Source organism: Salvelinus namaycush, chromosome 30, assembly GCF_016432855.1.
Source record: "Salvelinus namaycush isolate Seneca chromosome 30, SaNama_1.0, whole genome shotgun sequence".
Lineage (NCBI taxonomy): Eukaryota > Metazoa > Chordata > Actinopteri > Salmoniformes > Salmonidae > Salvelinus > Salvelinus namaycush.
This window is the reverse complement of record NC_052336.1, coordinates 11,520,429-11,542,255: the sequence shown is the minus strand read 5'-3', so window position 1 is coordinate 11,542,255 and position 21,827 is coordinate 11,520,429. Positions and strand designations below refer to the sequence as shown.

General features: G+C 44.3%; 1 protein-coding gene across 1 annotated transcript in view; it reads left to right on the top strand.

The window, feature by feature from the left end:
- The first annotated feature begins 258 nt into the window (after window positions 1-258).
- The window catches only part of LOC120025142 (switch-associated protein 70-like), a 28,656-nt gene continuing 7,087 nt past the window's right edge, over window positions 259-21,827 (top strand). The window contains exons 1-7 of the mRNA XM_038969585.1: window positions 259-374; window positions 1,900-2,040; window positions 3,849-4,022; window positions 4,172-4,399; window positions 4,666-4,812; window positions 6,173-6,281; window positions 6,491-6,672. Of these exons, the coding sequence (XP_038825513.1) occupies window positions 276-374; window positions 1,900-2,040; window positions 3,849-4,022; window positions 4,172-4,399; window positions 4,666-4,812; window positions 6,173-6,281; window positions 6,491-6,672 (1,080 nt within the window). The 5' untranslated portion in view covers window positions 259-275. The remainder of the gene's footprint in view (window positions 375-1,899; window positions 2,041-3,848; window positions 4,023-4,171; window positions 4,400-4,665; window positions 4,813-6,172; window positions 6,282-6,490; window positions 6,673-21,827) is intronic.

Sequence of the window (21,827 nt, the reverse complement as noted above, 5' to 3'; positions counted from 1 at the left end):
ATATTGATCGTCTGTACCACTATGCAACAGACTTGTTCATTGTTGGGACATGTTTTTATTAAGCTATTATTTGTTGCCAATTGACCGTTTACCCATCACAATTGAATACTGATGAAAGCTTCACAACTATCCGCTATGTAGTGCTACCATACAGTCATTGGGTGATACGGTCTCAGTTTCCTGCTGCGACACTCGATCACGTGCCTGTTTTATGTGTCAGTGTCCGAAAAAGTTGCAGCTTTACTTTGACATCGAGCGCACCAGGGGCTACGAACATGGGACTACTACGGGATGAATTTCTGAAGTCAATATGGCACGCATTCACAGCCTTGGACGTGGATCAAAGTGGGAAAGTGTCCAAATCACAGCTTAAGGTAGGCTTTAAAGCGTAGTTAGTAAGCCTACAGTATTATTTCATAATTAAGTAAAATTAACGATAGTTTGCCTTTTGATAAATTAACCGAAATCTAAATTAATTCTAACCGTGGAATATTTTCTCATGTTGCTGATCCGAATATCAGACCCAAACAAAAGGTTCTGATCAGTTGGAGAAAAAAATATGTGACCATGTATAATACACTATACTTTTATGTGTTGCTTCGCTTCCCTCACATCAGGGAATTTTGTGTCAACTGCCAAGTGATAATTCAGTCGGCAACATCGACAGCAAAGTAAAGACAAACTTCTGCTGCCCCTCAACTCACAGGCTACTCAGTTTCTACTTATATGAGTAGTATTTTATCTTACTCATATGTCTAGCCTTTTCTCACAAAAACAGGAATAACAATGGTTCTATGGAAATAGCCTTTGTTGATTGACAGATACCCATGAATGTGGGACATGCATGCCTTGATGATAATCTTGCTTTACACGCGATATTCTGTAATTTGTACAGAATCTACAGTAAGAGTGTTGAGATTGTAAAAGGCAAGGGGCACTGCTTTGGAAGGCTAGGTCTTGTTTTCCTGTCTGAGTCTGTCTGTCTGCCTGGTGGTCTGTGTACCAGCTAGACTCTGATGAAGACACTCCACTAAACATTTACCGACCTGAACGTCTTTTGGACGTATTGTTTGGTCCGTTTTTTTGGTGCTGTCTGGACTGACTGTATTTTTTTTATTTGGTGCAGTCCAGACCGGCTTTGATTTCAACATCCAAGGACGTTGATTTTTGGTCCGGACTGGACAAAATCTGAACCAATCATAGACGTATATACATACTTTCGACATCCAGAAAATAAGTATTTTCGATGTCTGGAAATGTTGTCTTTTCATTCATTCAGCACCTAAATTCCACCTGAGCTATCACAACACTGCATAGTCAACATCCTGACTGGCTCGGAAATGTTGTCAACCATCCATTGTTAATATTATTTTTCAGACAGTCCAGTCTGTTCCGTTTGTCTAGATTATAGATGTTCATGAGTGGCTTGTTTATAAATATCATAAGATTTATTTTGATATATTTATTTCACTCTACATCTCAACAAGGACCTTTTCAACACACTTTTTGTAAATGTTTCCAGGAAGGAACAGAAGTAATGCTTGGGCAGTGATACTTGAACTGACAGCAACACATGCTGAGTCATGCATGTCAATGTGATCTTAGACTTAACAGAGGTCCTTTTGAAAAATCACCATGTAATTGTGTTAATGGGAGTATGATGCCCACTTGTATGAGGAATCTTTTTGATATCCCTTGGACACCCCAATATTACTGTAACATCATCTCTACTATGCCCAGTGAATACCAACAGTATGACAGTAACCTCGCCCCCAGACTCATTGTGCATAGCCTGTATAAAATGCTTCTGAGCATTGGGGGGAAGTACCTGGTGAATGATATTACTATGACAGCAACGGTTTCCCTGACTGCATGACTGATCTGACTGTGGCTCTACAGGTGCTCTCTCATAACCTGTGCACTGTGATGAAGATACCCCATGACCCAGTGGCCCTGGAGCAGCACTTTAAGGATGACGATGAGGGCCCTGTGTCCAACCAGGGCTACATGCCCTACCTCAATAGATTCATACTGGACAAGGTGAGCAGTAAGAGCAACTAGCCTGGTCCAAGATTTGTTTGTGCTCTTTCCAACTCCATTGCTCATTGTCATGCCAAGTGGTGTAGCAGTCTAAGTCACTGCATCTCAGTGCTAGAGGCGTCACTACAGACCCTGGTTTGATCCCAGGCTATATCACAACCGGGGAGGGTTTGGCTGAGGTAGGCCATCATTGTAAAATAAGAATTTGTTCTTAACTAACTTAAATCAAATAAATTAAATAAAAGTGACAAGGAGTTGGCAGACTTCAAATCAAAGTTTATCTGATCACAGTTTAGCAGATGTTGTAGCAAGTGCAGCTACTAGCTCCTAACAATGCAGTAAAATGTCAAACCGACATTGCACTCAGGCTGCTGAGCACCTGAGTCATCCTGTCTCCTCACCTCAGTGGGTCTGTTAGTGGAGGGCTCTGTTTGGTGATTTCATCGGGGTGTTAGGTCCATAGAAATAGAACCACTAGAATGGACATAGCCTCTAGGTCTCTAGGAGTATGAGGTGTAACTCTGGAGTGTCGTATCCCCAAAGGGGATGATAAGACTTAATGGGAAGTGTTTTATGGGTGCCTTTAGAAAAATAGTTTAAATCAATGTTTTTCTGTATATAATTTTCCTTGCTCATAATATGATGAGCGTTGTTGCTATTTTCAGTATTTATCTTAGTTTTTAAGATATGCATGTCACCCGTATTAAAATGTATTGGTTTTTGAGAAATAAATGGAGCAAGCAGGATCTGTTTGACCTTGAACAAGGCTGCCATTGTTATGGTAGGTCTACTGTGTGAGTAGCAGAATCGTTCTGTTTCACAGCCATCAAGGAGGTGTGAGACCCACCATTGTGAGTTATCGAAAGAAAAAACATGTGTGCTGAAAATTACTGCAATGAGTGCAAGAAAATATAGCCTTCGTTTCAAAACAAACGTCCATTCAACTTACATCAGCTACTCACATTTCCTCCTGTGTCATACATTGCATTTAGAAGTGAAGGGTTAACACGCACACTACTATAGATAGATTCCAGAACATGATGATTGCATGATGCAGAGTCTTTGGTTTTCGATTAGTTTGTTTTCTAGAAAAGCTTCACAATCTGATTGGTAAACACCTTGTTGTTACGCGTATTGCGGGGTTCTCAAACTTTTTGGCAGCCTGGGAGCCTTTTTGTGATAGCAAATTTATAGAGACCGACTAATAATCAGAACACGACTCGAGTGAGATAAAAAAAATTGCATACAAGGAGTTTTATTATGACTTCGGCAGTGCATGGGAAGGAAGATTTTAAAGGCCCATCTATTGGCATCAGAGAGATAACAATTACTCATGTCCTTCTTAATATTCAAGCAGTCAGCCATTGGTAATGAATGCACTGACTTTGTAAACACCAGTGATAAAGCAAGAAGTGATCTTCAAAGTTTTTGTCCTCAGTTCTCTAGTTGGCAGACCATCAGATATAGCCCACATCTGTAGACTTGCAAGGCTTGCCAACTGTTTCCATAGCAATAACACTAACACTGATGTCAATTAGTAAACTGCTTTAGTCCTAGCGCTATTTGTACTTGGGGGCTATTTCCTTGCCTTTCTCCTCCGGAATCTGACTTGAATTGAAATGAAGAGACGAAGAACATTATGTTTGTACTTCACATCCTGTGGGCTAAAACGTAGGGCAGAGAAATATTAGGCTACTACTGACCCTTTCTAATCTTATTGCCCTTACTTACAGTATGTTGAAGAAAAATAGGAGAAGTTGTTTTGTTCTGTTTTGTGTAAATGTTGGCTTTGTTTATGTTAAATACAGGTTAGGGATAACTTTGACATACTGGAGTTCAACAATGTGTGCTGGACCCTGTGTTTCAAGAAAAACATCAACATGAGCCATCTTCTCATCTCCAACGATGACGCCTTCAAGGTCTGGTGCATCTTCAACTTCCTGTCTGAAGACAGGTACCCACTGGTTATCATCACAGAGGAAGTGAGAGACAAGACAACACCTTTAATACACATACATATCTTATTTGTTTAGCTGTAATTATGCTCTTTCAGTTAAAATGATTCCCATTCATACCACAGGACTGACTCGCTGTGTCCTTTCCTCCTCCCCTCCTCTCCTCCCTCCTCCAGATTGAGTACTTCCTGCGGAAGCTGATGGAGGCCATGGGAGGCATTTGGAATCAGGAGAGGTTTGATGATTACAAGCTCAGGTTGAACAGGAAGCAGCAATGCCTGAGTGCCTGGGAGCTGATAGAGCTGGTTGGCATGGGCCACTTCAGTAAGGGCATGAACCGCCAGACCCTGTCCATGGGCATCTCTGAGGTCTTCCAGGAGCTCATACTGGATGTTCTCAGACAGGTTCGCCTGCGGTACCCTCTCTGACTACACTTTATGCATCCCAAATGGGACCATATTCCCTATGTAGTGCAATACTTTTAAGCAGAACCCATAGGGCTCTGTTCAAAAGTACTGCACTACATAGGGAATAGGGTGCTATTTGGGACACAGTGACCATCTACTCTACACTGACCTCTTTCAGACCTCTGCTGGGGGTAACAATAAAATAGATATAGATAAGATATTACAATCTTGAGTGTGATAGATTCATGTATTTTTTCCTGAAGGGCTACATGATGAAAAAAGGCCACAAAAGGAAAAATTGGACAGAGCGCTGGTTTGTGCTTGGACCAAACTCTATGTCATACTATGTGAGTGAGGACCTCACTGACAAGAAGGGGGAAATTTTGCTGGACCGCAACTGTTGTGTGGAGGTAATAACAATGTATTATTCCATTGGTCACTCTTAATGGTATCATTTAACTCCTAAATAAATTGTGTGGAGCGTTGGAATGCATGCTAGCCCACCTTTGTTAACCAGCTTCCTTTGGCATTGTTAACCCATAGCCTACGATTTCCGCGACCCCACGTAAATGTAATTAACATAATAAAACAATCCCCATCAAAATCTATCTGTTTAAGTTAGAGATATACATCTCAATCCACCGATATTGCCCTTCCGCATCTGCGTTGAAAGGTGGCAGGGCTAGAGCGGTGTTTGTCAGACCATGAAACATCACGAAAAAACTGTATTTTCATGAAAACGTGTGTAGCGTCCGCATTCCACTGATTTCAAAACTCGGTCCTCCAGAAAGTGGAGACTAACACCTTTGCAGTTCTACTACGTGATATCTTTCAAAAAAGCTGTGTTAGAAAGGATTACCTACACATTCTGACCAGCTCATGTTATAGACAGAATTGTGCTACATGGCAGACCAATCCGAACTCATCTCTCGGTATGTCCAGCCCATCCATTATCTCAGCCAATCATGGCTAGCGGGAACGTTCCTGTCTTTTTCTGTGGCTAAACCAACTAGGCTCGTAATTTAACCATTTTATTTGTATTTACAGATGGCATACAAGCTTGTAAATGTTTTTAAAGTTTTTTATTAGTATTCATTTTTATCCCTTTTTTCTACCCAATTTTGTGGTATTTTGTGGTAGTTACAGTCTTGTCTCATCGCTGCGACTCCTGTACAGACTCGGGAGAGGCGAAGGTCGAGAGCCGTGCGTCCTCCGAAACACAACCCAACAAAGCCGCACCGCTTCTTGACACAATGCCCACTTAACCCGGAAGCCAGCCACATCAATGTGTCAGAGGAAACACCGCACACCTGGCAACCGTGTCAGCATGCACTGTGCCTGGCCCGCCACAGGAGTCGCTAGTGCGCGATTGGACAAAGATACCCCTGCCGGCCAAACACTCCCCTAACCCAGACGACGCTGGGCCAATTGTGCACCACCCCATGGGTCTCCTGGTCACGGCCGGCTGCGACAGAGACTGGACTCATACCCAGAATCTCTAGTGGCACACTCGGGACGCCCACACGTTTGTTATTAAGGCACATGAAAGTTCACATGTTCCAGAAGGCATTTCTGCCAAAAAATGCATTTTGATTAAAAAAAATAAAGAAAATACGTTCAAATGGCTCTCCTGTGAAGTAGTGACACGCGACATACACCTAGTTTCCTGAAATGAGTCACAAATTCAATGTTTCATCAAACTCTAGAGGGTTAATGGGGTCAACACAAGGAAGTGTGCAGTGAGTGTGTGACGTCTTGTTCTCTCTGCAGTCTCTACCAGACAAGGAGGGGAAGAAATGTCTCTTTATAGTCAAGTGCAGTGACAAAAGCTTTGAGATCAGCGCATCGGATAAGAAGAGGAAACAAGAATGGATTCAAGGTAAAGTGACCAATCCCTCACCACCATCTTAACATATTCTGTAAACAGCAAAGCTTTTTTCTCACCACATTAGGGTTTATTTTAAATCTCAGAGGAACTTAAACACACAGCTGGGCCAGAGTGATGTGAGTGTATCAGGGTGTGAGGGTGCTGCATTAGATAAAGCAGCCAGCCTTTCTTTATCTGACTCTCCTACCCTCCCCTCCCAGCCATCCAAACATGCATCCAGCTGCTGAGGTTGGGCCTGCCCTCTCCGCACCGTGAGGCCAGGCTACGGCGCAGGGAGGTCAGGCAGAAACAGCAGGCCGAGCAGGGGGAGCTGGAGGAGAGGATGATGCTGCTGCAGATAGCCAATGAAAACAAGCATAGACAGCTGGAGTCCATGACGAAGGTACTCTGTGTTTCACTCCCTCTGTCCCTTTCTCCTCTCTCTGTCAATTCAATTCAAAGGGCTTTATTGGCATGGGAACCATATGTTTACATTGCCAAAGCAAGTGAAATAGATAATTAACAAAAGTGAAATAAAAAATCAGAAATTAACAGTAAAATAGTAGAGACATTTGTGCAATGTGCAAATAGTTGAAGTACAAAAGGGAAAATAAATAAACATAAATATGGGTTGTATTTACATAGTTTTTTGTGCTTCACTTGTCCTTTTCTTGTGGCAACAGGTCACAAATATTGCTGCTGTGATGGCACACAGTGGTATTTCACCTAATAGATATGGGAGTTGATCAAAAAACATTTTGTTTTCAAATTCTTTGTGGGTCTGTGTAATCTGAGGGAAATATGTGTCTCTTATATGGTCATACATTTGGCTGGAGGTTAGAAAGTGCAGCTCACTTTCCATCTCTTTTTGTGGGCAGTGTGCACATAGCCTGTCTTCTCTCGAGAGCCAGGTCTGACTACGGCGGCCTCTCAATAGCAAGGCTATGCCCACTGAGTCGGAAGTCAAAGCTTTCCTTAGAGCATGTGGGCTGAGCAAACATTTAACAGAGAACACACAAAAAAAATCTATTAATTATTTGTACTTTGAGGCACTTTTAAACACAGGGGCCCCTCAGGGGTGTGTGCTCAGTCCCCTCCTGTACTCCTTGTTCGCTCATGACTGCACGGCCAGACTCCAACACCATCATTAAGTTTGCCGATGTCACCGTGGTCAGGTATTTTGCTTTGTTTTTTGGTTAGTTCTTTTCAATGTGTCAAGTATATTTTAGTTTTCTCTAATTGTGTTTCTGTCCTGGGGTCTGTTTGTGTTTGTGAACAGAGCCCCAGGACCAGCTTGCTGAGGGAACTAGGGATGGGAATTTGACCTTCTGTTCGAGTACCCTCATGATTTTTTTCTGGAGTACTCAAAATAAAATAAGCTATTTTTAGAACATTTTTAGAACACTGGAAAAAAGATGTGCGTATTTGTCTACAGTATATGCCAACAGTGAGCAACAATGCCTAATTTATCAGAATGTTACAGATAACGAATCCTAATTGCTAAATTGGTTTAATATATTCAGTCAATAAAAAAACAAGTGCCATTTAAGATTAATTTATTGACACTGTAATAACAACTGGTTATATTGTATCGTCGAAGACATTCTTCAAAAAGGTAGTCTATGGCTGTGCAATGGCATATCCTTATTTTGTTAATTTAGCAGACAAGATGCTAATTTTTCCTAAGCCCTTATTACACTCGACACCTATTTTATAGTAAAAAAAATGATGTAATATAACAGAATAAAAGATAACGGAATAGTGCGAAGTGATTCGCATCTCATGTCTGGAACAGTTGTTCTCAAAGAGTGATCATTTGAAACAGGGCTCAATTTGGCGAGTTGAAAGACACATTTTTCAAGGATACAAACCAAAATCTGTCTTCTTTTCAATATACAGACATTCGATTTAGTTTATTATGCGAGTTCCTTAGAATTTTCTAAATGGATGAACAATTCTACATGGTAAGGAATTATGGCCAGGACATGTGTTTAGTGAGTAGGCCTAGGCTCAATGATTCTGATGGAAATACGCTCTTTGTCTTTATCAAGCAAAAGTTTCAGCATATTTTCAGTGTGGAACCTGTCTATGTTTAGCAAAATTTATTCTAACAAATTCTAAACGCTAGCAGTGCATAACCCTAACCTTAAATGAAGACCAAATGGGCCTCCTGAGTGGCGCAGCGGTCTGAGGCACTGGATCGCAGTGCTAGAGGCGTCACTACAGATCCGGGTCCGAGCCCGGGCTGTGTCGCAGCCGGCCGTGACCGGGAGATCCATGAGGCGTGTCGTGGAATATTTCTGATTCAAAGGAGAGAGACTTTTAGATATATTAAAAACAAAAAAACGTGATTATTAATTATTGCAACAATGGAGCTGGTCAATAGCCACCCTTAAGTTACACGCTACCCAAACCGGATGCGTCGCGTGCGTGAGCGTTGCAAAATAAATGTACGCATACATGTTATTCAATCATTAAACCCACACTGCTCGCGCGCACCAACGAGCATCTGCGTTGCCAAGCTATAAAATGGAAGTTGCTTCTATTTGTGACGCTGAACGCGATGCAAGTCCTGCCTCTCCCATCTCCTCATTGGCTTTTAGAAGCATATACCCATCTTCTCATTGGTTATACCCACGTGGTTTGATTGAAAGATGAAATGAGGTCGGTCGGTCGGTCAGTTGTGGTAATACACCTTATTATGAAAGTTAGATGCCAATCGCCATATAAAGTCGGTTGACTGTTTTATGTGTGGATTAATTGTCGGAGTAGAGGACCCGGTGCATTTCAGGTAAAATAACAACTCAACATTTATATCCAAGGACAAATTAGCTAGCAACAGCAAGCCAACTAAATAGGACAAATTAGCTAGCAACTGCAAGCTATCTAGCTAAATTGCCATAAATGTTTAATGCTTTTTGACCTGTCCCCAAATTAGCATAATTGGTTTACAGTTTGTTTTGATATTTCAACCTGTGTGTTGTGATCACGTTTGGTGTGGGGGGACAAAATCAATTTGCGCACGCGGACGCACGTGCTGGTCCGGTTTTGGCATGGTGTTAAGTGATTGCTGAGAGCCCAACGAACAGATTTGGGTTATAGCTCTTTATAGCAAAGTACATCCTCCTGAATGTTCATGACAAACAACAGATGTGTAGAATTATACAAAGGTACATTGTGATATCAAGCAACAGACAGCAAGATTTACATTGCGCCAGGTTTCTGTCTCTAAGTCATTTACTACTTGTTTATACAGAAATACTAATGCAACATAGGACACTAGGTCCTTCCCTCAAATTATGAAGTCCAGTTCATCTGCGATGTGGGAGAAATAAACTGGAGGGAGGGTTTGCCTGTTCCTGGCAGACAGGCCAACATTTCACACAGACACTAATCATGGAATGCAGTCTTTAGGTTTTATCAGGCATCGTAAATCAACTGTCAGCGTTAAGCCTCAGAGGCTCCTCTCAGAAAAACAGACAGAGTGTGAAATGACTAATATAAGAATACATTCTAATATTGAGCAATGTGAATAACATAATGTTGTAATTTCCACCACAGGCAGCGCACAATTGTCCCAGCGTTGTCCTGGTTAGGGGAGGGTTTGGCTGGCCGGGATGTCCTTGTCCCGTTGCGCTCTAGCGACTCCTGTGGCATGCCGGGCGCATGCACTTGTTTCCTCTGACATATTGGTGCGGCTGGCTTCCAGGTTAAGCGAGCAGTGTGTCAATGACTCAATTATTCCAAAACTGCAGCTCATTGTTGGAACACATATTTTCCTACTTCAGTCAACCAGTCCATTTAGAATTTGAGGGACAAGGAGGGCAAAGGGAATTTCGGGAGCAGAACTGCAATGCTTGGTTTGGTTTATTTTTTATTGTGTCCTGCAAATGCACATGTACAAATGGAATACTAGAGTCAAGGCAAATTAACATTGTCTTTTTTGACCAAATAGTTTTACAGTATTGGAAAAAATTTGATCTCTGGTTAAAGACAAATTATTGAGGTCAGTTCAAGTACTCAAGTACTTTATTTCTCATGCCAGTCCCTAGAGGGGACTCTTCTCTAGGTTCATCTCTCTGTAGATGATGGCTTTGTTATGAAAGGTTTGGGAATTGCTTCCGTTTAGGTGGTCCTAGAATTTAACGGCTCTTTTCTGGATCTTGATAATTAGCGGGTATTGTCCTAATTCTGCTCTGCATGTGTTATTTAGTGTTTGAATTTGTACATTTGGTGTTTGTCCCATTTTGTGACTTATTGGTTGGTGAGCGGACCCCAGACCTCACAACCATAAAGGACAATGGGTTCTATAACTGATTCAAATATATTTTGCTAGATCCTAATTGGGATAATTAATTTTATGTTCACAGCTTTGTGGACGTTACCTGTGGTGCTGATGTTTAGCCCGAGGTAGGTATAGTTTATTGTGTGCTCTAGGGCAATGGTGTCTAAGTGGAATTTGTGTTTGTGATCCACGCAACTGGACCATTTTTGGAACACCATTATTTTTGTCTTAATGAGATTCACTGTCAGGGCCCAGGTCTGACAGAATCTGTGCAGAAGATCTATGTGCTGCTGTAGGCCCTCTTTGGTTGGGGACAGAAGCATCAGATCATCAGCAAACAGTAGACACTTGACTCAAATTCTAGTAGGTGAGGTTGGGTGCTGCAGAATGTTCTTGTGCCCTCGACAATTCAAATTGTTCAAATCAAATTGTATTGGTCACATACACATGGTTAGCAGATGTTAATGCGAGTGTAGCGTAATGCTTGTGCTTCTAATTCTGACCATGCAGTAATATCTAACAAGTAATCTAACAATTTCACAACAACTATCTTTTACACACAAGTGTAAAGGAATGAATAAGAATATGTACATATAAATATATGGATGAGCGATGGCCATGGTATATACAGAGTTGTAACGCTCGTCTTCCTCCTCGTCTGAGGAGGAGCAAGGATCGGACCAAAATGCAGCGTGGTTTGAATACATACTTATTGTTTATTAAACGAAGACGGAAAAACACTTAAACAAACTACAAAACAATAAACGACGTGAACAGACCTGAACTTGAGAACATATAAAAATGAATGCACGAACAGGAACAAACGAACGAACGAAACGTAACAGTACCGTGTGGCGAACAAACACAGACACAGCAACAATCACCCACAAACAAACAGTGTGGACAGCCTACCTAAATATGGTTCTCAATCAGAGGAAACGTAAAACACCTGCCCCTGATTAAGAACCATATCAGGCTAATACAACGAACCCAACATAGAAACACATAACATAGAATGCCCACCCCAACTCACGCCCTGACCATACTAAACAAATACAAAACAAGGGAAAACAAGTCAGGAACGTGACAGAACCCCCCCTTAAGGTGCGAACTCCGGGCGCACCACCTAAAACTCTAGGGGAGGGTCTGGGTGGGCATCTGTCCACGGTGGCGGCTCTGGCTCTGGACGTGGTCCCCACGTCATTAAGAGGCAGCACCGGACTAAGGGGCAACACCGGACTGAGGGGCGGCACCGGACTGAGGGGCGGCACCGGACTGAGGGGCGGCACCGGACTGAGGGGCGGCACCGGACTGAGGGGCGGCTCCGGACTGAGGGGCGGCTCCGGACTGAGGGACGGCTCCGGACTGAGTGACGGCTCTGGCAGGTCATGGCTGGCTGACGGCTCTGGCAGGTCATGGCTGGCTGACGGCTCTGGCAGGTCATGGCTGGCTGACGGCTCTGGCAGGTCATGGCTGGCTGACGGCTCTGGCAGGTCATGGCTGGCTGACGGCTCTGGCAGGTCATGGCTGGCTGACGGCTCTGGCAGGTCATGGCTGGCTGACGGCACTGGCAGGTCATGGCTGGCGGGCGGCTCTGGCCGCTCCTGTCTGGCGGGCGGCTCTGGCTGCTCCTGTCTGGCGGGCGGCTCTGGCTGCTCCTGTCTGGCGGGCGGCTCTGGCTGCTCCTGTCTGGCGGGCGGCTCTGGCTGCTCCTGTCTGGCGGGCGGCTCTAGCGGCTCCTGTCTGGCGGACGGCTCTAGCGACTCCTGACTGACGGACGACTCTGAAGGCTCAGGACAGACGGGCGGCTTTGAAGGCTCAGGACAGACGGGCGGCTTTGAAGGCTTAGGACAGACGGGCGGCTTTGAAGGCTCAGGACAGACGGGCAGTTCAGACGGCGCTGGGCAGACGGATAGCGCAGACGGCACTGGGCAGACGGGCAGTGCAGGCGGCTCCAGGCAGACGGGCAGTGCAGGCGGCTCCAGGCAGACGGGCAGTGCAGGCAGCACTGGGCAGACGGCAGACTCTGGCCGGCTGAGGCGCACAGTAGGCCTGGTGCGTGGTGCCGGAACTGGTGGTACCGGGCTAAGGACACGCACTTCAAGGCTAGTGCGGGGAGCAGCAACAGGACGCACAGGGCTCTGGAGACGCACAGGAGGCTTGGTGTGTGGTGCCGGAACTGGTGGTACCAGGCTGGAGACACGCACCATAGGGCGAGTGCGTGGAGGAGGAACAGGGCTCTGGAGACGCTCAGGAAGCCTGGTGCGTGGTGTTGGCACTGGTGGTACTGGGCTGGGGAAGTGGCGCCGGATATACCGGACCGTGAAGGCGTACTGGCTCCCTTGAGCACCGAGCCTGCCCAACCTTACCTGGTTGAATGCTCCCCGTAGCCCGATCAGTGCGGGGAGGTGGAATAACCCGCACTGGGCTGTGTTGGCGAACCGGGGACACCATGCGTAAGGCTGGTGCCATGTATGCCGGCCCGAGGAGACGCACTGGAGACCAGACGCGTTGAGCCGGCTTCATGGCACCTGGCTCAATGCTCAATCTAGCCCGGCCAGTGCGGGGAGGTGGAATAACCCGCGCCGGGCTAAGCACACGTACAGGAGACACCGTGCGCTTTACCGCATAACACGGTGTCCGCCCGTACTTTCGCTCTCCACGGTAAGCTCGGGGAGTTGGCGCAGGTCTCCTACCTGACTTCGCCACACTCCCTTGTAGCCCCCCCTCAAGAAATGTTTGGGCTTGACTCACAGGCTTCCAGCCTCGCTTCCGTGCTGCCTCCTCATACCACCGCCTCTCGGCTTTAGCTGCCTCCAGCTCTTCACGAGGGCGGCGATATTCTCCAGGTTGTGCCCAGGGTCCCTTACCGTCCAGAATTTCCTCCCATGTCCAGAAATCCTGCGATCGCTGCTGCTGCTTTTTCCCACGCTGCTTGGTCCTTGGTTGGTGGGTGATTCTGTAACGCTCATCTTCCTCCTCGTCTGAGGAGGAGCAAGGATCGGACCAAAATGCAGCGTTGTTTGAATACATACTTATTGTTTATTAAACGAAGACGGAAAAACACTTAAACAAACTACAAAACAATAAACGACGTGAACAGACCTGAACTTGAGAACATATAAAAATGAACGCACGAACAGGAACAAACGAACGAACGAAACGTAACAGTACCGTGTGGCGAACAAACACAGACACAGCAACAATCACCCACAAACAAACAGTGTGGACAACCTACCTAAATATGGTTTTCAATCAGAGGAAACGTAAAACACCTGCCCCTGATTAAGAACGATATCAGGCTAATCCAACGAACCCAACATAGAAACACATAACATAGAATGCCCACCCCAACTCACGCCCTGACCATACTAAACAAATACAAAACAAGGGAAAACAGGTCAGGAACGTGACAAGAGTACTGTATATAGATATGAGATGAGTAATGTAGGGTATGTAAACATCATATAAAGTGGCATTGTTTAAAGTGACTAGTGATACATTTATTACATCCAATTTTTTATTATTAAAGTGGCTAGAGATGTGTCAGTATGCTGGCAGCAGCCACTCAGTGTTAGTGATGGCTGTTTAACAGTCTGATGGCCTTGAGATGAAGCTGTTTTTCAGTCTCTCGGTCCCAGCTTTGATGCACCTGTACTGACCTCGCCTTCTGGATGATAGCGGGGTGAACAGGCAGTGGCTCGGGTGGTTGTTGTCCTTGATGATCTTTTTGGCCTTACTGTGACATCGGGTGGTGTAGGTGTCCTGGAGGGCAGGTAGTTTCCCCCCGGTGATGCGTTGTGCAGACCTCACTACCCTCTGGAGAGCCTTACGGTTGTGGGCGGAGCAGTTGCCATACCAGGCGGTGATACAGCCCGACAGGATGCTCTCGATTGTGCATCTGTAAAAGTTTGTGAGTGTTTTTGGTGACCAGCCAAATTTCTTCAGTCTCCTGTTGCGCCTTCTACACCACTCTGTCTGTGTGGGTGGACCATTTCAGTTTGTCCGTGATGTGTACGCCGAGGAACTTAAAACTTTCCAACTTCTCCACTACTGTCCCGTCGATGTGGATAGGGGGGTGCTCCCTCTGCTGTTTCCTGAAGTCCACGATCATCTCCTTTGTTTTGTTGACGTTGAGTGTGAGGTTATTTTCCTGACACCACACTCCGAGGGCCCTCACCTCCTCCCTGTAGGCCGTCTCGTCGTTGTTGGCAATCAAGCCTACCACTGTAGTGTCGTCTGCAAACTTGATGATTGAGTTGGAGGCGTGCATGGCCACGCAGTCATGGGTGAACAGGGAGTACAGGAGAGGGCTGAGAACGCACCCTTGTGGGGCCCCAGTGTTGAGGATCAGCGGGGTGGAGATGTTGTTTCCTACCCTCACCACCTGGGGGTATCCCGTCAGAAAGTCCAGGACCCAGTTGCACAGGGCGGGGTCTAGACCCAGGGTCTCGAGCTTAATGACGAGTTTGGAGGGTACTATGGTGTTGAATGCTGAGCTGTAGTCGATGAACAGCATTCTTACATAGCTATTCCTCTTGTCCAGATGCGTTAGGGCAGCATGCATTGTGATTGCGATTGCATCATCTGTGAACCTATTGAGGCGGTAAGCAAATTGGAGTGGGTCTAGGGTGTCAGGTAGGGTGGAGGTGTTATAATCCTTGACTAGTCTCTCAAAGCACTTCATGATGACGGAAGTGAGTGCTACGGGGCGATAGTCGTTTAGCTCAGTTATCTTAACTTTCTTGGAAACAGGAACAATGGTGGCACTCTTGAAGCATGTGGGAATAGCAGACTGGGATAGGGATTGATTGAATATGTCCGTAAACACACCAGCAAGCTGGTCTGCGCATGCTCTGAGGACGCGGCTAGGGATGCCGTCTGGGCCGGCAGCCTTGCGAGGGTTAAGACATTTAAATGTTTTACTCACGTTGGCTGCAGTGAAGGAGAGCCCGCAGGTTTTGGTAGCGGGCTGTGTCGGTGGCACTGTATTGTCCTCAAAACGAGCAAAGAAGTTGTTTAGTTTGTCTGGGAGCAAGACATCGGGGTCCGCGACGGGCTGGTTTTCTTTTTGTAGTCCGTGATTGACTGTAGACCCTGCCACATACCTCTTGTGTCTGAGCCGTTGAATTGCGGACTCTGTCTCTATACTGACGCTTAGCTTGTTTGATTGCCTTGCGGAGGGAATAGCTACACTGTTTGTATTCGGTCATGTTTCCGGTCGCCTTGCCCTGATTAAAAGCAATGGTTCGCGCTTTCAGTTTTGCGGGAATGCTGCCATCAATCCACGGTTTCTGGTTGGGGAAGGTTATAATAGTCGCTGTGGGTACAACATCACCGATGCACTTGTTAATAAACTCGCTCAACAAATCAGCGTATACATCAATGTTGTTGTTCGACGCTATCCGGAACATATCCCAGTCCACGTGATCGAAGCAATCTTGAAGAGTGGAATCAGATTGGTCGGACCAGCGTTGAACAGACTTGAGCACGTGTGTTTCCTGTTTTAGTTTCTGTCTATAGGCTGGGAGCAACAAAATGGAGTCGTGGTCAGATTTGCCGAAAGGAGGGCGAGGGAGGGCTTTGTATGCGTCGCAGATGTTAGAGTAGCAATGATCCAGAATTTTGCCAGCCCCGTTCGAGCATTTGATATGCTGATAAAATTTAGGGAGCCTTGTTTTCAGATTAGCCTTGTTAAAATCCCCAGCTACAATAAATGCAGCCTCAGGATATGTGGTTTCCAGTCTACATAGAGTCAAATTAAGTACTTTCAGGGCCGTCGAGGTGGCGGGATATACACGAATGTGATTATAATCGAAGAGAATTCTCTTGGTAGATAATGCGGTCGACATTTGATTGTAAGGAATTCTAGGTCAGGTGAACGAAAGGACTTGAGTTCCTGTATGTTGTTATGATCACACCCCAACTCGTTAATCATAAGGCATACACCCCAGCCCTTCTTCTTACCAGAGAGATGTTTGTTTCTGTCGGCACGATACATGAAGAAACCAGGTGGCTGTACCCATTTTTATAACGTTTCCCGAGTGAGCCATGTTTCCGTGAAACAGAGAATGTTACAATCTCTGATGTCTCTCTGGAAGGCAACCTTTGCTCGGATTTCATCTACCTTGTTGTCAAGAGACTGGACATTGGCGAGTAGTATACTCGGGCGCGGTGGGCGATGTGCCCATCTACGGAGCCTGACCAGAAGACCGCTCCGTCTGCCCCTTCTGCAGCACCGTTGTTTTGGGTCGCCTGCTAGGATCGGATCCATTGTCCTGGGTGGTGGACCAAACAGAGGATCCTCTTCGGGAAAGTCGTATTCCTGGTCATAATGTTGGTAAGTTGACGTTGCTCTTATATCCAATAGTTCCTCCCGGCTGTATGTAATAAGACTTAAGATTTACTGGGGTAACAGTGTAAGAAATAATACATAAAAAAACTAAATACTGCATAGTTTCCTAAGATTGCGAAGCGAGGTGGCCATCTCTGTTGGCACCGGAATACTAATCGTTGATATACAGTAAATGTTGAAGAGGGTGGGGCTCAAGCTGCATCCCTGTCTCATTCCACGGCCCTGTGGAAAGAAGTCAGTGCGTGTTTTGCCCATTTTAACCGCACACTTGTTGTGTACATGGATTTTACAATGTTGTATGTTTTTCCCCAAACACCACTTTCCATCCATTTATATAGCAGACCCTCTGTCTCTCTCTCGCTTTATGTCTCTCTCACTCTCTCTCTCTCCCTCTTTCTCACATATAATTGCTATGTAGCTTCACACTACTTGTCATTAAAATGGTATTCAGTTATTCACCCTTGTTATTCACCCTTTCATTCAGAACTATAGACCCCCACAGAAACTGACCTGCTCTCTCAGGACAGGGAATCCTCACACCTCTCCCTGTTACTAATCACACTTTTATTGTCCTCTGTTTGTCTGCTGTAAATTAGCCCCTTAAGAATTCATTAACAATTAACAATGTCTGTCCTCATCCAGGCCTGTTTCCAAGCATTTTACACAGACCTGTCACACATTCTTCCACTCTCTCAGCTGAGACAACCCAGACTAAATCGGACACATTCATGGTCCATCAGGGGTGATTGTAGTAGTTATATTGTAGGGTTATTATAATAGTTTGGGAATTATACTACCAGTTGTCGACTGACCTCAGTAAACCTGATCCATGATGTCATTTTACAGGTAGCCTACTCCTGAAGGTACAAAATATATTATAATGAGCCTGTTACAGTATTTGTAAAATGTTTCACTACTTCTCAAGTCTGTGGTGAAAGCCCTTGATGGAAAAGTCCAGTGGCTGTGTAAAGGAGGTGTGATAGTTAAAGACAATAGGCTGATTATATGGTCGAGTTCTCGCTACCCTTTACTGCATTCAATTATAATGGACAGAATGAAAGGTCAGAGCTTACCAACCCTCTCTTTCCCAAGTAAAGGAAAACCCCTCTCTCTCTCCTTGCTTTCTCTGATACCCTTTATTATATATATTTTTTACATGTATATAAATATAAAGTTTACAGTTAAGTATTGCTATTTAGATTAACAATTGATTTAGTGAATGTTTATTTGTTATTTGTCACACGGCTCAGATGCTCGCATGGTATTACCTGTGGGGGGGGGGGGGGGGGGGGGGGGGCTGTGGTTTCTGTTACTCCCAGAGGAGTTTCAGTGTCTCATTAATGAACACCATACCGTGAAGTCTCATGCTTAACTTTGACCCATGTTTAACTAGTGTAAAACTTGTAGAAAACTTACCTTAAAAACTTCTTAAGGCTAGGGGGCAGTATTCGGAAGTTTGGATGACTGAGGTGCCCAAAGTAAACTAGAAAACACTCTAAAGTTTCTAAAACTGTTAAAATAATGTCTGTGAGTATAACAGAACTGATTTGGCAGGCGAAACCCCGAGGACAATCCATCCAGGAATTTTTTGTTGTTGAGGTCATTGGATTTTCCAATGCTTTTCTATGGGAAACCTGAATTATTAGGACCCAGATTGCAGTTCCTATGGCTTCCACTAGATGTCAACAGTCTTTAGAAATTGTTCGATGTTTTTTTTGTTGAAAAATTAAGAAGTAGTCGTATTCTTTCTAAGTGTCACTCAGGTGGACTCTAGTCTTTTGGTGCGCGTGAGAGAGCGCTCCTCGTTGTTTTTCTCCGGTATTGGAAACAGTTTATTCCGTCTTAAATTTGATCGATTATTTACATTTTAGGGTACCTGAGGTTGGATTAGAAATGTCGTTTGAAATGTTTGGACCAAGTTTATAGGTAACTTATTAGATCCTTTGTAGGCATGTTGGGCGAGTTGGAACCGGTGTATTTCTGAATCAAACGAGACAAATAAACGGATATTTTTGGGATATATGAAGGACTTTATCGAACAAAACGACCATTCATTGTGTAACTGAGACCTTTGGGATTGCAAAAAGATGAAGATCTTCAAAGGTAAGCGATTAATTTTATCGTTATTTCTGACTTTCGTGATGAAAGAACAGCCTCAATTTGTCAGGGCATGTATTCTACAAGGTGTCGAAAGCATTCTACAGGGATGCTGGCCCATGTTGACTCTAATGCTTCCCACAGTTGTGTCAAGTTGGCTGGATGTTCTTCAGGTGGAGCCATTCTTGATACACATGGGAAACTGTGGGGGGAAAAACCCCAGCAGCATTGCAATTCTTGACACACTCAAACCAGTATGCCTGGCACCTACTACCGTGCCCCAGTCAAAGGCACTTTTATATTTTGTCTTGCCCATTCACCCTCTGAATGGCACACATACACAATCCATGTCTCAAGGCTTACAAAGAGATATAAGAAAAATCCGGATTTTTTTTTTTACATGCATTTAACCCCTTATTTTTGGCACTAAACAGTGGGGGATTCTACTAAACTATATGGAATTGTTTTAAGAAGGTCATACCAAGGATCCTTTTCTTATATGATTTTGAATTTTAAGACCCCTTGAATAGGGTTGAATATTTTCCCGGTATTTTACAAATGTTCCGTCCCGAGAATAAATCACTTTTATTCTCAGGATGGAACGGTATTGCCCGCCAAAACCGGAAGTGTCATTGTAAAGCATATAAATAGGCCTGTCTGGATTTGATTAGAGCTTTGATCAAAATTTAAATCTGATGCTACCTGAGACTGATGAGCCATACATTAAATACATTTTATTAGCCCAAGACCAAATTATTGTGTCATTATCCAATACACATATGATATAGGCTGCTGCACATTACACATTTCATAAAAACATAGCCCATAGATGTAGCTAGCTATACAATGCCTTTGGAAAGTATTCAGACCCCTGATTTTTTCCCCCCACATTATGTTACGTTACAGCCTTATTCTAAAATGGATTAAATACAAAAAAATCCTCAGCAATCTACACACAATACCCCATAATGGCAAAGCGAACACTGTTTTTCTGAATTTTTGGCAAGTTTATTCAAAATAAAAGACCCTTTGCTATGAGACTCGAAATTGAGCTCAGGTGCATTGATCATCCTTGAGATGTTTCTACAACTTGATTGGACTCTGTGGTAAACTGTGATAAATTCAATTGATTGAACATTATTTGGAATGGCACACACCTGTCTATATAAGGTCCCACAGTTGACAGTGCATGTCAGAGCAAAAACCAAGCCGTGAGGTTGAAGGAATTGTCCGTAGAGCTCCGAAACAGGATTGTGTCTGTTGGGGGTTACGGTAACCGTAACCGGGAACCGCTTTTCAACCCTATATATACAAATATTTACCATTTGTTTTGATGAATGTTGTTATTTGGCCTTACTGCTATTAGCCCATACAAACTCATTGAATAACAAATTCACTACACGGAACAACAGATAGTCCCCCGAAAAAAATCTAAAGGAAGTTTGTTCTGAAGTGTCTGTCCTATATCTGAGAGATATAAGAAAGATCAGGAAACATTAGTATATATATTTTTTTTTACATGTATTTAATGCACTAAGCAGTCTCCATATATACAGTACATCCATTCATTTTTTTCAACTGGTACTGGGGGACCTTGTGAGGCCTGTGGGCGTCCTAGAGCAGAACAATAGTTTGTAGGCAAAACCTTCGTATGCTACAGATGATTTTGTGAGAAGACCGATTTTTGGGATGTCTCATGGTCTGACCGCTCTAGCTTTGTCACCTTTCACCTCAGACGCGGAAGTGCGACATAGGCGGATGCAGTGGATTGAGACGCATCCAATGCAATGTATTATGCTAATTAGATTTCCATGGGGCGCGGACATCAACCTTAGAGGCTTAATCTGTTTGACTCAGAGTGATGAATTTTGGCCCACATGCTTAGGGATATGAGTCTAGCTAACCCAAGCGATATCTCGGACACCACTGGCCCGATTTTGACTAAACTTGGGTGAATGATTCGTCTTGCCATAGAGATCCGTAATTTACAAAATTACACTGATTGGCCCAATGGGGGTGCTGCATCATTCGTGGGGGACGACATCTTTACTGTTGCCTTGTTTTTCATTAGATCTGAGAAGGGGGGGGGAAAGCACTTATGCAAACGTAGCTGGCTCTGGGACACCTGTGAAAGAGCTGATGCCTGTATTCCGGTGCTGGTCTGCTGGTTATTTAGATCTGTCTCAGACTACCCACTTCCCCCTTTGCACCAGCATCTGGAGGCCCAGCTTTTCTTCTTATGCATCTTTCTTTGCTATTCAAGTTCTCAACTCAAATCCTGTTTAGCTCAGTTGGTAGAGCATGGCGCTTACAACACCAGGGTTGAGGGTTTGATTCCCAAGGGGGTGGGGGAGTATGAAAAGGTATGCACTCACTACTGTAAGTCACTCTGGATAAGAGCGTATGCTAAATGACTAAAATGTTTTAAAAATCTGATCAAATACCACTGTCCAATTGAAAGAAGTCCTTATCTTTTTATATTATTTTGTTGCTGTATTGTCACAATTCTAAAGGATAAACATATGATACAGGGGTCTGATAAGTCTAATGAGTGTAGCTTGTCCCACTGAAAAGCAGCAGCCTGTCCAATATCATTTTTTTCTCCTTTAGACCAAACTCAAAGACGAGTTCCTTTTTAAAGCCTGTTGAATTGAGAGGGATTTTCCCTATCAGTTTCCCTAAAGTAACCTTTAGTTGAGAGTGTAATGGCTGAATTAACACCAAGTTGACATCAAGCGAATTTACTTTTTTAATTGCCATTTTTAAAGCCATGTCCCCCCGTCCTTGATTTTTACTAAATAAGTATATATAACACACTGTT